Raw genomic sequence first — 14,664 nt, 5'->3', positions numbered from 1 at the left:
TGTTGGGTAAATACCCAGGACGGGACTACCGGGTTGTGTGGCAACTTACCGTAAGAGGAACTGCCACGCTGTTTCCCAAGGGGCTGCCCGTGCTGTGCCCCCGCGGCGGGGCAGGAGCAGGAGCGTCTGAGCTCCCGTCTGTGCGACAGGTGATGTTGACAGGCTTGGGCTGGTTTTTTCCTGTTCTATTTTGAGCCGTGTGGTGGCGTCTCATTGTGGTTTGAATGTGCATTTTCCTCGTGACTAATGGTTTCATCATCTTTTGCCTGTTTTAAAAATTGGTTGTTTGTTTTTGAGTTGTGAGCATTCTCTATATAGTCCCATTACCAGTCCTTTGTCAGGTGTGTGTTTTGGAAATGTCTTCTCCAGTCCGTGGCTTTGTGTTCTTCTCAGTGGCTTTTGAGGAGGAGATGTTTTAAATTTTGACAGAAGTCCAACTTATTAACTTTTTTCTTTCATAGTTTGTGTTTTTTTGCATCCTAAGAAATATTTGCCTAGCCCAAAGTCACAAAGGTTTTCTCCTGTGTTTTCTTAGAAGTGTTATACTTAAGGTTTTACATTTACGTCCTTTCATCCATCTTGAGTAAATCTTTACATATGGTGCAAGGTAAGGGTTGAAGTTCACTGTTGTGCATATGGATGTCCGGTGGTTCCAGCACCGTTTGTTGCTGAGACTGTCCCTTCTCTATGGAATTTCCTTGTCACCTCTGTCAAAGGTCAACTGACAGCGTACAAAGGTCAACTGACAGCGTATGAGTTGGTCTGTTTGTGGCCTCTGTTCTGGTCCACTGGTCCGTGTCTCTGACCTTTGGCCAACACAAAGCCTGGGCTGCTGTCGCCTTGTGGTAAGCTTTGGAACCGGGCAGAGTATGTCCTCCACCTTTGTTTTTCTTTTTAAATACTGCTTTGGTTATTCCACTTCCTTTGCATCTCCATAAAAATTTTGGAATCAGCTTGTTGGCTTTTGCATAATTTGTGAGGGATTGCATTGACTCGATGGGTCATTTTGGAGAGATTTGCCCTCAGCATTGAGTCTTCCAGTCCATGAACATGGTACACCTTTCCACTTACTTAGGTCTTTCAGTGTTTCTCTCAGCAACACTCTGTAGCTTCAGTGGCGGTATTGGACACCTTTTGTTACATCCATTCCTAGACAGTTAATGCATCTGGTGCTGCTGTAAGTGGGATTGTGTGTTAAATCTTATTTTCCAATTGCCTGCTGCTCGTAAACACACACATAGTTGACTTTTGTATATTAGTCTTGATCTTGTGCTAAACTCACTGATTCCAGTAGGAGTTTTGTAGATTTCCTGGGACTCGCCGTGGAAATAATTATATCATCTGTAAGTAGGGGCAGTTTTACTTCTTTCTTTCCAGTCTTCCTGATTCTATTTCTTTTTCTTGATCTTATTGAATGGCTAGGACCTTCCCTACAACTTTGTGTAGAGGTGGTGACAGCTGGCATTCAGTCTTTCGCCGTTGAGATGGCGTTAGCTGTCCCTTCTTCACAGGTGCCCTGTGCCAGTTTGAGGAAATTCCCTACTGTTCCTGATGTTATTTTTCCTAGGTGTGACATTGGCATTGTACTTATAAGTCCTTAACTTTTATGGATGAACACTGAAATACTCGTGGATGAAGTAATGTAATGTCTGTGGTCTGCTCCTGAGTAGTAAGGAATGGGTGCAGAAAAAGGATTCGACCAAAAAGGGTCCATTCATGGTAAGAGCTGTCAGCATGGCGAGAGGCACAGGGCCTCCATGTGTGACACTAACCTTGGTCACCTGGTTAACGTGGTGTCTGCCAGCTTTCTCCAATGTAAAGTTACTGTTTTCCCCTTTTAATTAGTAAATATCTTGAGGAGATACTTGGAGACAATGCAAATATCCTGTTTCTCCTCGGGCTTGTGCCTGCTGATTTTAGCATCCAGGGGTGGGTCTGACCTGCAGCAACCAGTTCCTGGGGCGTTTGTTCTAAAGGAGGTTTTTGTTTCCCTCGTTCTGCACACGTTCGTTAGTGGAACTCTGCTGTAAGGGGAGTGGGTCCTTCACAGGTGTCTATTTCATTCCCTGGGTTATAGCCCACCACCTCTGTTATTTGTCTTGACGCTCAGGTGTTCCCCTGCTGGCTCTGGGGACTCTCAGTCTGTCCCGAGTCGACTTGTCCCTGCCCGCTCTGAGCACTCGCTCACTTTCTGGAACCACACGATGCTCCCGAGTCATCTGGACTTCCCCACGTCCCAGTCTTAGGATGAGCCACTTCTGCAGGGAGCCTGGGTTTCTGTTACTAGAGGACGGTTTTTGCTGTTTCTTGGGGTTGGGTTGTTTGTCTGCTCCTTACTGAGTTGTGAGAATTCTTGACATATTCTGGCAGTGAGTGCCTGGTGAGATACTGTCCTGTGCGCAGTGTAGCTGATTGTGGTTTTAACGGCATCTTGATGAGTGGAAGTTTTCAACTTATCAGTTCATTCCTGGATGGTTAGCCGTCTGGGTCCTGTCCAGGAAACCTTGGCCTGCCCGAGTCACAAGCATATTCTCTTGTTTTCTCCAAGAAGCTTTGTGGTTTTAGCTTTTACGTTCAGGCTTAAGATCAATTGTGAGTTAATTTTTGTTTATGTCAAATGGGGGTTTACGTTTACGGGGGTTAAGATTCATTTTTTTCCAGACGATAGTCAGTTGTTCTGTGTCGTTTGTTGAAGTCTTTTTTCCTCATCTTGCCTTGGTGCTTTTGTGAACAGTCAGTTGTTGAAATGTTGGTCTCTCTGGGGTCTGTGTTCTGTACTGTTTGTCTATTTGTTTATCTCTACGCCAATACCACACCCTCCTGGTTACTGTACGATTACAATAAGTCTCAAAATAAGGTACTGTAAATCTCCCAATAGTGTCTTTTTAAGGGTTATTTTTGGGTTCTAGGTTCTCTGCCTTTGTATGTCAGTTTTAGAATCAGCTTGTCTGTTTCTCCAAAAAAGCCTACTGGGCTTTTTACAGGAATTACTTTGAGTTTGCAGTTCAGTTTGAGGAGAGGGTTTAAGAACATTGAGTCTTCTATTCTGTGAACATAGTATATTTCTTTCTTTCTTTATGTTGTCTTCTTTTTTTTTGGTGAGAAAGAGTTGCCCTGAGCTAACATCCCTTGCCAATCTTCCTCTTTTTTTTTTTTGCTGAGGAAGATTGTCCCTGAGCTGACATCTGTGCCCATCTTCCTCTCTTGTGTATGGGTCACCTCCACAGCATGGCTGATGAGTGGAGTAGGCCCGCACCCAGGATCCGAACCTGTGAACCGGGGCCACCAAAGTGGAGCATGTGGAACTTGAACCACTTGGCAACGCAGCCAGCCCTTTATGTTGTCTTTAATATAAATTAATCTTTAACTAATTAAATATAATATAAAAAAATCTTTAATTTTTTTCAGCAATGTTTTATAGTTTTCAACACACACATCTTTCACTAGAATTATCCCTGAATATTTGTGGTGTTTAAAAAATTTCTTATTTGAATTCTTTGTTGCTGATCTATATACATACAGTAATTTTTGCATGTTGACCTTGTGTCCTGCGACCTTGGTGAATTCACGTAGGTTCTGGTATCTTCTCTGTAAATTCCTTAGGGTAGTCTGTGTGTTGAATTGTGTGTCTGCCAATCGAGACACTTTGCTTCTTCCCGTCCAGTCTTTATGCTGTTCCTGCGTTTTCCTTGCCCCGTGGCACCGGCTGGGACCTCGAGCGCAGTGTTGAAGGAAAGTGGTGACCGAAGGTGTCCCCACCTGTTCCTCCCTTCGGGGAGTGCTCGATCTCGAGCCACCAGTTTGGTGTTGGCTGCAGGGCTCCTACTTCTCTCCCATTGCGTCTCCTGACGCAAACCACAGTGACTTCACCGTCGAGCAGCGCTTGCCGGGGGTAGAGGTGCTGGCTCTGAGCGTGAAGGTAGAGTGAGTTCCCGTGCGTCATGGGACAGGGACTCCAGGGGCCCTTGGGTCTGAGGGAGCAGGAGGGGGATGACGCCTGGAGGCGGGCACTGCCCAGCCGGCCCTGGTGACTGTGAGTTTGGACGGGTCTCTCGGGGAGGGGACCCAGACCTCTGGGGGGGACACTGGGGTCTGTGTGTGTGTGTTTGGGGGTGACCGGGTGGGAGGGCACAATGACTTTGTCTTTACCAAGCTTTGTCTTTCTCTGGTTTTGGCGTCAGGGTAGCGTGGGCCTCGTAAAACTGAGAAGGTTAGTGTAATGTCTTCTCAGATGTTTGGTAGAATTCACCCGTGAAGCCTTCTGGGCCTCGAGTTTTCTCTGTGGACGGGGATTTGACGAGGAAATCAAGTTCTTTAATAGGTACAGAGCTCTCTAGGTGTTCGTTCCATCTCGTGTCAGTCTTCCGAGGAATGAATTCATTCATTTCATCTAAGCGGTCGGATTTATTGGCATACCATTTTTTCATGATACCTCTTCTTTGTGGTATCTAAGTGATAACTCCCCTCTCGTGATGTTTTCCACCATCGTGTCAGGATCCAGTAAGGTTACACTTTGGGATTGGTAGACATAGTTTTCTGTCTCTTTCCATCTGTAGGTTCCCCTCCTTTTCTCTTGCAGTGTGTTTGTTGAAGAAGCCCCGTTGTTGGTCTTGGAATTAGTTAATTCTTCAAATAGTAGTTCCCTTTCATTTCAGGTCGATAGGTTGCCGTTCCAGCTCTCTCATTTGAGCTGACTGGTTTCCTAGATCCTGTAACGTGTAAACCCATTTTGCTCCCAGTAGCCAACATTGTTTGAACTTGAAGCTGCGTAAAATCCGTGTATTTCACAACTGCATCATAAACTTGACAGCATTTGTTTTGAAGTAATGCCTCCCTTCTCTCTTTCATGTTTTGAGTTGAGTAATGAAGATGTCTTGTTCTACATTTGGGAGTAAACAGTGTTTAGGAAAGTTGGGAGTAAAAAATAGAGTGTTAATAATAATCCTCGTTGTTGTCTCTGCTTTTGTCTTTCAGATGGGTCTGTGAAGAAATCCCAGATCTCAAGCTCGCTATGGAGAATTACGTTTTAATAGACTACGATACCAAAAGGTGAGTGGGATCCTGCGTGAGCTGCTTCTCCACTGGGGACAGGCTCCGCGCTTTGTGGGACGCAGCCTATAATTAGTTCTTCTTCGATGGTGTAAGCTGATCTGAAATTTCCTTTTAGAGTTGGCTGTAGCCTCCACGAAGTTATTTTGGTAGGAAATGTTTATCAAATATTGGCAGAGGCTGTCAGAGTGAGGACATAATTGGAAACGCCACATTGCGGAAACTGGAATTGGTGTGTGTGAAATTACCTCGAGTTAGTAGTCGCTGTTTGCGCAGCAGAAGACTGCTGGCAGCCAGCGTTCCTGCCGGGGAGCCATGCCGCGGGCCTGGCCTTCGGAGTCTCGGGCCCTGGCCAGCCGTGGGTGAGGCCTCGGTTGTGTTTGGTCAGTAACTGTGTGCCCAGCCCCTTGGCTGCTTCTGGCAGTTGCCTGCAGGCACATCCTGGATCTCAGAGGAGAGTCCTGTGGGTGGAGAAGGGCGAGGCCATCTCTGGAATGCCTGCCTGGAATTTTTTGTTTTTCTATGGGAAGGAAGGACGACATTCCACACTCATGCCTGTTTTAGCTCTTGGCAGGCTTGAAATCCGCACAGCAGTCTTCCCTGAGGGATTGTGTCGTCTGTGGGCTGAGGTAGCTCGCTCTTGACAGAGGACACAGCTCAGAGGGCCCTGCAGCCCCCACACAGGGCCCGGCACCCAGGCCTTCTTGACTGGATCTCTGAGGTCACTTTTGTGTTGGGAGGACTGCTTGGGCTGTGGCTCAGCATTTCCGGCCTCCTCAGCCCCTGATCCTGTTCCCCTCACCTGAATACTCAATACACGCTCCACTTAATGACCGGCACCCGGTGTTTTAAAACCTCTCTACTTAATAACTGGCACCCGGGGTTTTAAAAAGAAGGGACCCGTGCTCACGCCTCGTCTGGAGCAGCGGGACCCCTGGAGAATCAGGTGGCCCCACGGTGTAGGTGGCTCGGGTGCGTCGTCAGCACTGACCCGCTCTGAGGACCCGAGGTGGGCCCTCTTGCCCAGGGTGGGGGTGCGCGTGGGTTCTGACCCCTGGGCATGAGTCCCGTGGCCAGTGAAGCCACACCTTGATAATAATTGATTGCTGCATGTCTGGCCGGAGCAGCCAGAGTTTGTGAAGACACTTTTCCTATAAGATGCTTGCAGGTGGGTGTTTGATGCTCTTCCCTCCATGTTCAGTCGGCTTAGAAAAGACTGGAGGGATGTCAGGAGCTGGAGAGGGCAGTGAGAGGCCAGTCTGATGGCGTCCCCCAGAGGGACCCGTGCGAGCTTGGGGTCAGGCGCGTGCTGGGGCATCCTTGTTTCTCTCTTAAGCCAGATGACAGCAGAGCCAGCCCAGAGGGCCGAGCTCGGTCTGTCTGGCCGGGGTGCGGGGACAGGCAGACACGGCCGGGTTCCCCGAGCTTCCACGTTTGCTCCTCCTTCCAGGAGGAAGTCTCTTCCAGGGGCCTTCAGAGGCTGTGAGCGGGTCACAGTTGTCAAGGTCAAAAGAGAGATGTCAAAGTTGGAATACAAGGAAATAAAGTTGCAAAACATTGCAGTTGGTTTTCTCCCCGAGGACTGCGTAAGGAAATGTGAGCCAGAGATCCTGGAGGCCTGTCATTCAGTTCCTCCTTTCATTTTGCAAATTAGGAGACCGGCCGAGAGGGAGGGCGTATTGCTCAGACGCGGGACTCGGGTGTTGAGAGCACTGGCCCTGTGGCCTTGGAGCCGCCGGCCGGGCCCTTTGTTCCCTGGACCCTGCCTGGCCTGGCGCCTCGCTGGGGAGACGGGCTGGAGCCCCTGCACCCCCTTGTCACCTCCTGGGGGTTTCCGATGTCCTCGAGTTGGCGCTCTCTGAAGCTGTGGGGTTCTCGCATGTTTCCCCTCGCTGTCCTTCGTTCTCTGTGAGCAGTCTTCAGGCTTCCGTGGTGTCTGCTCCGTCCTGTTCTCGAACTCTCTAGCTTTTTCAGCTGCAGCTGCCGTTCAAGGGAGTCGTGAACTTGTCACGTGGGGGCTGGTCTCAGTTGAATGCCTTTACTTCTGTTAGAGAGGGAAAGTGTACCTAAGCTCTCCGAGTGGATCCAGGGCCGAGGATGAGGGGCAGGCGGACGCAGAGGGGCAGTTGGAGAGAGAGCGGGGTGGTGGGTTTCGGGGTCTGGGGACCCTGTGAAGCGGCCATCGCTCCCCACATCCCTGTGTGTGAAGGATCCCATCAACGTCTCCCAGGCTCCTGGTGTCTCCCTCAGGGAGGAAGCGTCCTTGCTGCTGTGCGTGTAGGTGGCGTAGAAAGAGCCGCCAAGTGATGCCCCCTTCCATACAGCACAGACACTTAGTGCAGGGTCTCCCCCTTGGCACTGTGGACATCGGGGCCGGGTCACGCTCTGGGGGGCCATCCTGGGCGCTGTGAGGGGTTGAGCAGCATCCCTGGCCCCCACCCATTGATGCCAGGAGTGCCCCCAGTCATGACAACCACAGATGTCCCCAGACATCGCCCAGTGTCCCCTGGCAGGGCAAAATCACCCCCAGGTGACACCCCCTGAGTGAGGGGATTGCACTGTAAAGGAATACCTACAATAAAAATGACCATGTTCCGGAGAATCTAGTCTCATTAGAAACTCCCAACAGGGGCCGGCTCCGTGGCTTAGCGGTTAGGTGCGCACGCTCCGCTGCTGGTGGCCCGGGTTCGGGTCCCGGGCGCGCACCGATGCACCGCTTCTCCGGCCATGCTGAGGCCGTGTCCCACATACAGCAACTGGAAGGATGTGCAGCTATGACATACAACTATCTACTGGGGCTTGGGGGAAAAAAATAAATAAATAAAGTTAAAAAAAAAAATTAAAAAAAAGAAACTCCCAACAGTTCTCCTCTGGTATCTAACACACGCTGCTCATATCTTTGAGAGTGTAGGAAACTTCTAAAGTTTTAGTAAACAGAGTAATGCCCACGTGAAAGGGGGTGCTGCCCCCACTTTCTGCAGAGTCAGGGTGTCGGGCGTCGTCCTCCTCCACGGTCCAGCAGAGCCAGGGAGCCCTTTCCGCCCGCGGGTAGCCCTCAGCGCCCCGGCTGCCCCCTGCCTGTCTGAGTGAGGGCTGAGGGCGGGAGGCCGTACCCCCCCAGAGAAGCGCTGTGGGAATGGCTGCTCGAGGCCTGTCCTCACCCAGTGCCTGCTGGGCACCCCTTGGCCTCGGGTGTGAGCCATGAGCCCTCGAGGCACAGGGTACAACCTCGTAGCGAAGCGCTGCCTCAGCCCAGCCTGTGCCCATGCGTGGTTCTCCTCGGTGCCCTGTGACCTCTGCCCTCCCACCGGCTGCTGTCCCCTCCGTGAGGCCTGCGAGGCCGTGTGGCCTCTTCTGAGCTTGGCAGTGACTGGCGCCTCTCCCTTGCCTTTTTCAGCTTCGAAAGCATGCAGAGGCTCTGTGACAAGTACAACCGGGCCATCGACAGCATCCATCAGCTGGTAGGTGGCCTCCACCCTCCTTCAGGCCCGTCTCCTCATCCAGGGACCCCGTGCTGTGGCTCGTGACCCTGCTGCCCATCATGTCACCTGGGCTGTTTTAACACCATGCCTCTCGACTCCTCCAGAGCGCCCTGGAGTGCCGGGCCGTTAGAGCCCCCAGGGGGTTCATGTGTGCGGCGTCCGGGAGCTGCTGCTGGGACCGGGCGGGGTGGGGGTGCGTCCTCAGCAGGTCCGTCCCGTGTGGTTGTCCTGTGTCCGTGTCACCCCCCCCAACCGTGTGCACTGTGAGTTCGCCTTCTGGGGGCTTCTGACCTTCAGCCAGCCCCCCTGTGAGGGTCCTCCAGCTGGCCCCCTTAGGGTGTTCTGGTCAGGGGCGGCCTGGGCTCTGCCTTCACCCCTCTCCCGCCCTGCTGGCGCCTTAGGAGGCCTTGCCTTACGGAGAGTAAGGAGGACAGACTGAGCTGGGAAAGCAGTGGTGGAGAGCTGGCCAGTTCCTGTTTCTGAGGGTGCTGCCCTTTCTGGGCAGCGTGGTCCCTGGCGTGGGCGGGGCTCTCGGGCAGGCCCCTTGCCTCTGCTGAGGGGGTGGTGAGGGGTGCTGAGCCGGCTGGCCTGGGCCCGCCCGCAGTCAGCCTCTTCGCCTTACTCAGCGGGAGGTGGGGAAGGTGGCGCTTAGAGCAGTGTGTTAGGGGCCTCCTGTACGAGGGCCTGGGGCTCCCAGAGATTCCTCTGGGTGTCAGCTGCATGGCCCCCACTCCACTGCCTCTGCCCAGAGCGTCCCATTGGTATTGTCCTGGGGAGGAGGCGAGGCCTGAGGCCCTGGGGCTGACCGTCTCCCGCCCCCCGCACAGTGGTGGCCTGCCCCGGGCTGTGCCACCCTGGGCTCGGAAGGCCGTCAGCAGCTGTCACAGTCCCTGTCGCAGTGCTGCAGGTGGCTGAAGTGCAGCGGCCGTGAATCTCGGGGGCGTGGCAAAGTTGGTGAGCAGCATCTTGGGCAGTCCCAGCCCATGAAGGGCTGAGAGCAAGCCACCGGTCTTTCCTTGAGGCTGGGCTCTGAGGGGTCCAGCACCGTCCTCAGTGATGCCCTTGGACCGGGACCCCGTCCTGGGAGCCCTGGATGGCCCAGTGAGGGCCAGCGAGTGTCAGGCATGGAGCAGCTCCTTCCTCAGGCCGGCATGTGCAGAAGGGGACAGAGGGGCCGGCTCTGGCCCCTGAGGCAGGGGTGGTCAAGCCTATGGGCCCCAACATCAGAGCTGCGAGGTGCCGGCTCTTTCTGTGGTCTTGGCCCGTTTCTTCTCTCGGATGGATTTTCCCGTCAAGGCAGCTGTTTTGAGGCCAGGGTTCCACAGTCGACGAGGCTGACAGCCCCCGTTGTCTAGTGAAGCTGTGTGGCCTGTACGGGTGCCCGGCAGGGGGCCGGGACAGGGACTCCTGGGTGGATTCTCAGGATGAACTTGCTTTGCTTTTCACAGGAAGTGGGATTTGGGGCTGGGAAGCTGCCCTGTCTAATGAGGGCCCGAGCAGGCTTCGGAGAGGGGCCAAGAGGAAGGGTCTTCACCCTCCTTCCCAACTGCGCACGAGGCCTGGGAGGAGCTGTGCGTGAGCACACGTGCACACACACCTGTGCACACATATACTTTCACACCCACCCACACACGCGCACACATTCACACAGGTACACATTCTCATGTGTACACACATTCACACATACATATACACTCATTGTGTGTGCACATGCACATACACGTATGCACAGACGCATTCACACGTGTGCACCTACACACACACACACACACACACACTTTCCAGGAGGCGGCAATAAGCAGGCGTTGGGTGGGCAGGTCTTAGGGTGGACTGTGTGACGTGTGACGTGTTCCGGTGCTTTCTTTGATGTCCTAGTGGAAGGGAACCACGCAGCCCATGAAGCTGAACACACGGCCGTCCACGGGGCTCCTGCGGCACATCCTGCAGCAGGTGTACAACCACTCGGTGACGGACCCCGAGAAGCTCAACAACTACGAGCCCTTCTCTCCGGAGGTGTATGGGGAGACCTCCTTCGACCTGGTCGCACAGATGATCGATGAGATCAAGATGACCGAGGACGACCTGTTTGTGGACCTGGGCAGTGGTGAGTGTGGCGGGCTGTTCCTGCCAAGCCTGCCCTCCGGCCCATGCACTTCCTCGGAGAAGCGGCTGGCGGGACGTGGTGGGGCTGCCCCAGGTGGTCGGGGTGTTGGGTAGCTGGAGGGTGAGCTCCTCTGCCCCCACCCCCAGTCCCTCTATACATACCACCCGTGTCCCCGGCCCCGGCCTCCGCAGAGCCCCTGGCTCCCGCTGAGATTGAGGCAATAGCTGATCGCAGCAGGCCCCAAACTGAGCCCTTCCTTCCCAGTGCCCAGAAGCCTGGGGTGGTCAGGACTCTGCCCCTTCTCTGCTGCTGCTCAGGCAGCCTGTGAGCCTGCCTGGTGGGCTCTAGCTGGAGCTCCTTCCCAGAACCTGCCACGTTAGCCAGGCCTGCGCCCCCCACCTGTCGCCCGCAGCCCTTACACTGAGCTCTCGGGTCCGCCCGCCCTGTGCAAGTCGGCTCTCTGCTCAGAGGAGAGGCCCAGTTCTCCGTGCTCCCAGAGGCCCCCGCCCCTCCTCTCACTGCGAGACTCCCTCCTGTGCCTGGGGCGTGCTCCTGGCTCTGTGCTGAGAGGTGGCCCCAGTGACGCCAGGGCCACCCTCCCTACCTTGCCCTCACTCTCCGCCCCGACCAGCCCTCAGCCCCTGTTATGGGGCATCCTCCTGCACCAGAGCCAAGGCTCCTGAGCACAGGGCCTGTCCTCGGCACGACATCAGGGCTGGCAGGTTCCCACATGGTGAACTGTCGGATGGGTAAACAGTCGGGCGATTGGTTCCTGATGGACACATCGAGGTCACAGCTGACTGTGTGGCTGGCTGTTGGACCGTCTGACTGCTCCATCAGCAACCCCGTGCACAGCCCTCCTCTGGGACATCTTTGCCACCCCGATGTGGCCTTGTTTTCCCGTGAGAACTTCACGCTTACAGACTTGAAAGCCCGAAAGTCCCATGTCAAACAGGCCTGGCCTCGGCGCTCAGAAATGGGCCCTGTGGACAGGGACAAAGATGCCTTTGTTGTCATTAGGTTCAGCCCTTTCTGAGCATACAGTTTATGTTTTATTTTAATGAGAGCGTGCAGTTGAAGTCAGTCATCTCAGCGGCTGTGTAACCATCTCTGTGCCTGGAAAGGTGTGCGTTTTGAGAAGCGCTGTCCTCCCATGCACAGCTCCTCCCCTCCCCTCCTGTGCCCCGCCGGTGACCTCACGGCCTCTCGCCGTGGGCCGTGCCATTCACACCTGGGTTTCTGAAGAGTAGGCTTGTTTCTGTTATTTGAATACCTTCTGTTCAGAATGGAAAGTCAGGGGTTCCTGAGACATTATTGGAAATGCAGAATGACCACAGGTGCAGGAGGGGTGGGTTAAAAGGCCGCCTGGTGTGGGTGAGGTGTCGGCGCCAGCAGTGCCAGCCTCCTGCTTGGGACTTGGCCTGTCGTCGACTGTGCATTGACGCCGCCAGACAGCGGGTCTGGAGACCCCGTTTCTGGCCTGCAGAGGCCTCCTGCCCACCTCTACAGTCCCATGTCAGAGCCCAGTCGATGCCGAGCGGTGACGGGCGTGCTCAGGCGCCTTCAGACATGGTCGGCTGTGCCGCACTGCAGTGGTGGGTGTAGGTGGATGTGGGGTGGAGGGGAGCCTTCCCGACCCGGTAGTCCCGTGGAGCCTGGTCTGTGTCGGGATGGTGAATGCCGAGGAGGGGCCATAGGTCAAGAACGGATTCCGGGAGCCCTGGAGCGTTGTCCGTGGGTGACAAAATGTAACCAAGACAGCTGTCCCCTCGTGGGGGCTCAACTCCTGGCCTGGGTCGTCTGAGTGGTGCCAGGGACCTCAGAGAGCACTTGCGCGCCTTCGTGGAGAACACGTGGCCTCTGCCTGCTGCCCTGGTGGCCGGGGCCCGGGTCGTCCGTGCCCCTGTCGCGGTGTCTCTGACGGCCCCTCTCTCCCTCTCTGCAGGAGTGGGCCAGGTCGTGCTGCAGGTCGCCGCCGCCACCAACTGCAAACATCACTATGGCGTCGAGAAAGCCGACATCCCAGCCAAGTACGCGGAGGTGAGCTGGTTGGGGTGCAGGCGTGTGTTTGTGCCTCTTTTCTTTCAGATCTTTGTTGCTGTGGCCTCTAGGGTGAGGGGGTGGCGTGTGCGGGACGTGGAGAGGGGAGGAGGGTCCGGAGCGGGTGCTCTGAGGCTCCCTGGTCTCCCACGCGCGTTTGGGCCTTGCTCTGTGTGTTTCCAAAGGCTGTCCCGGCTGCCTCCCTCTTGGTGCTGCCTGCGAAGGGCTGCAGCCTCCTGTCCCCAGGGTGGCCCTGCCTTCTCCACACGCACTGTTGGGTCAGCTGGGTCACTGTTGTGCCGGCGTCTGCCTGGGGGGGACAGCGGGGTTTGGGTAGTGGATGTGTCTGAGCAGCGTCTTGTCCCCATGGAGTTTGTGGTTTGGACGTCTGGTGGACTTGAGTTCCCTGGGGGTCGGGAACCTTTGCAGACCCCTCTGTCTACCCTCCCCTGGCACCCCCGGAATCATCCCGTGCCTGCTCTTGAAGGGGGGGTTGTGCTGAGGGGTGGCACACCAGCAGTGCCAGCTTGTCTGATTCTGTGGAGCAGGAGGGGGATGAGTGGGAAGGAAGGGGTCACAGGGAACCGCAGACAGACCACCCAGATGTGTTGAGGGCCCTCCTCTGCCCTCCTGGCCGTCCCGGGTTTCTGACGGGCTGTCCGATGTCGTTCCCTTTCAGACCATGGACCGAGAGTTCAGGAAGTGGATGAAATGGTATGGAAAAAAGCATGCAGAATACACAGTGAGTGCCATCGCTCCATGCCCCCGCGGCTAACGGTCCAGCCCGAGTCCTCTGCGCTTCCTCCTCCCCTGACCCGCCGTCCCTCTCCCCGCCAGGGCCGCCCGCCCCACCCGTCCTCACCCCGGCGTGGCCCGGTGGTGCCGAGCTGGCATGCGGCGTTGCAGGAAGGAGGCCTGCTCGGTTCCCTCCAGGAGCCCCTGGGAGGGGGCAGCTCTGCCCCCCGGAAGTCCTCCCTCCCGCCCCATTTCTTTTCCGCCCTTTATTGGCCAGCCTCGTGCTCCTTTCTGGGGGCTGCCTTGGGGAGGGGTCCGGTTCCTTCTGCTGCACGCTCTTGGAGAGCAGAGGTGGCACATGCGCCGTTTCTCCTCAGCCCTGGCTGCACAAGGTTTATCGCCCGCTGGGTGTCTCCTGGCCCCCTCCGAGTCTCGGGGAGCCCCTCCTTCAGTGTCACACCCATGTGCGGAGCTGAAGCGAGGCTAGGTAGTGGGGTGTGCATGACACGGCCTCTGCCCCTGTCTCCTGGCCGGCTGAGTGGCGTCTTTCTGTTGCTTGCCTTCCCAACAGCGTGTGACCCGGCCGACGAGTCCCCTTTCCGTCAAGCCTTCGATTTTGGGGAAGCTTGCTCCACGGGCTGTCTCGGCTGCCGGCCTTCCCCTGTCTCTTAGTCACCCCCATCGAGTGCCCACTCTTTGGACGCCAAGGCTCCTGGGGCCTCGGCCTTAGATCCTCTGGTCTCTGTCTGCTCCTCCCGCCCAGGGCATCTGCCTCCACGTCTCTCCGTGCTCGAGACTCCTCCTTTAATGTCTCTACCCGGGTTTCTTCTGTTGCCTGTGGACACACAGCTGCCGTGCAGTCCCCGTCCACTTGGCCTCTGCTGGGGCATCACAGACGCAGTGTGTCCTTGACACGCTCTTCTCATCCCATCTCAGCTCGCCTGCCACCCGCCCTGTGGTTGAGGCCAGAATCACTTAGGTTCCACCTGGTCCTCACGGCCCGTGCTGTTGCTGCTCCCCCCCGAAGATTCCTTACAGCTGTTCACTGCTCTCCCTCTCGGTTGTCGCCAGCCTAGAACAAGTTGCCCGTGGGATGGTGGTGTTGAGCGGGACCCAGTTCCGTATCTGTCAGGGAGACAGAAGAAATCACATGACCATAGATTGGAGGTGGATTGGGAATGTGGGAGACTGGGATAGTGGGGGTTTCCTGCTCCTTTAGAGCACGCTGACCATTTCTTTGATGGATCATGCTTT

The 14,664-nt window shown here is 55.5% G+C and overlaps 1 protein-coding gene across 5 annotated transcripts in view; it reads left to right on the top strand.

The window, feature by feature from the left end:
- The window catches only part of DOT1L (DOT1 like histone lysine methyltransferase), a 72,548-nt gene that overhangs the window by 21,640 nt on the left and 36,244 nt on the right, over positions 1–14,664 (top strand). For 3 of the 5 annotated variants that reach the window (XM_087425798.1, XM_087425803.1, XM_087425800.1), the window contains 5 exons: positions 4,975–5,049; positions 8,447–8,510; positions 10,407–10,635; positions 12,581–12,675; positions 13,355–13,417. In XM_087425798.1, coding sequence (XP_087281924.1) covers positions 4,975–5,049; positions 8,447–8,510; positions 10,407–10,635; positions 12,581–12,675; positions 13,355–13,417 — 526 coding nt within the window. Of the gene's footprint in view, positions 1–4,974; positions 5,050–8,446; positions 8,511–10,406; positions 10,636–12,580; positions 12,676–13,354; positions 13,418–14,664 lie in introns of those variants that run through there. The other 2 variants (XM_087425799.1, XM_087425804.1) reach the window with 2 other exon arrangements.

This window comes from Ceratotherium simum, chromosome 39, assembly GCF_057802395.1.
Source record: "Ceratotherium simum simum isolate JZ-2026a chromosome 39, ASM5780239v1, whole genome shotgun sequence".
NCBI classification, from domain to species: domain Eukaryota; kingdom Metazoa; phylum Chordata; class Mammalia; order Perissodactyla; family Rhinocerotidae; genus Ceratotherium; species Ceratotherium simum.
Note: the sequence above shows the minus strand (reverse complement) of the source record. Positions and strands in the feature narration are given on the sequence as shown.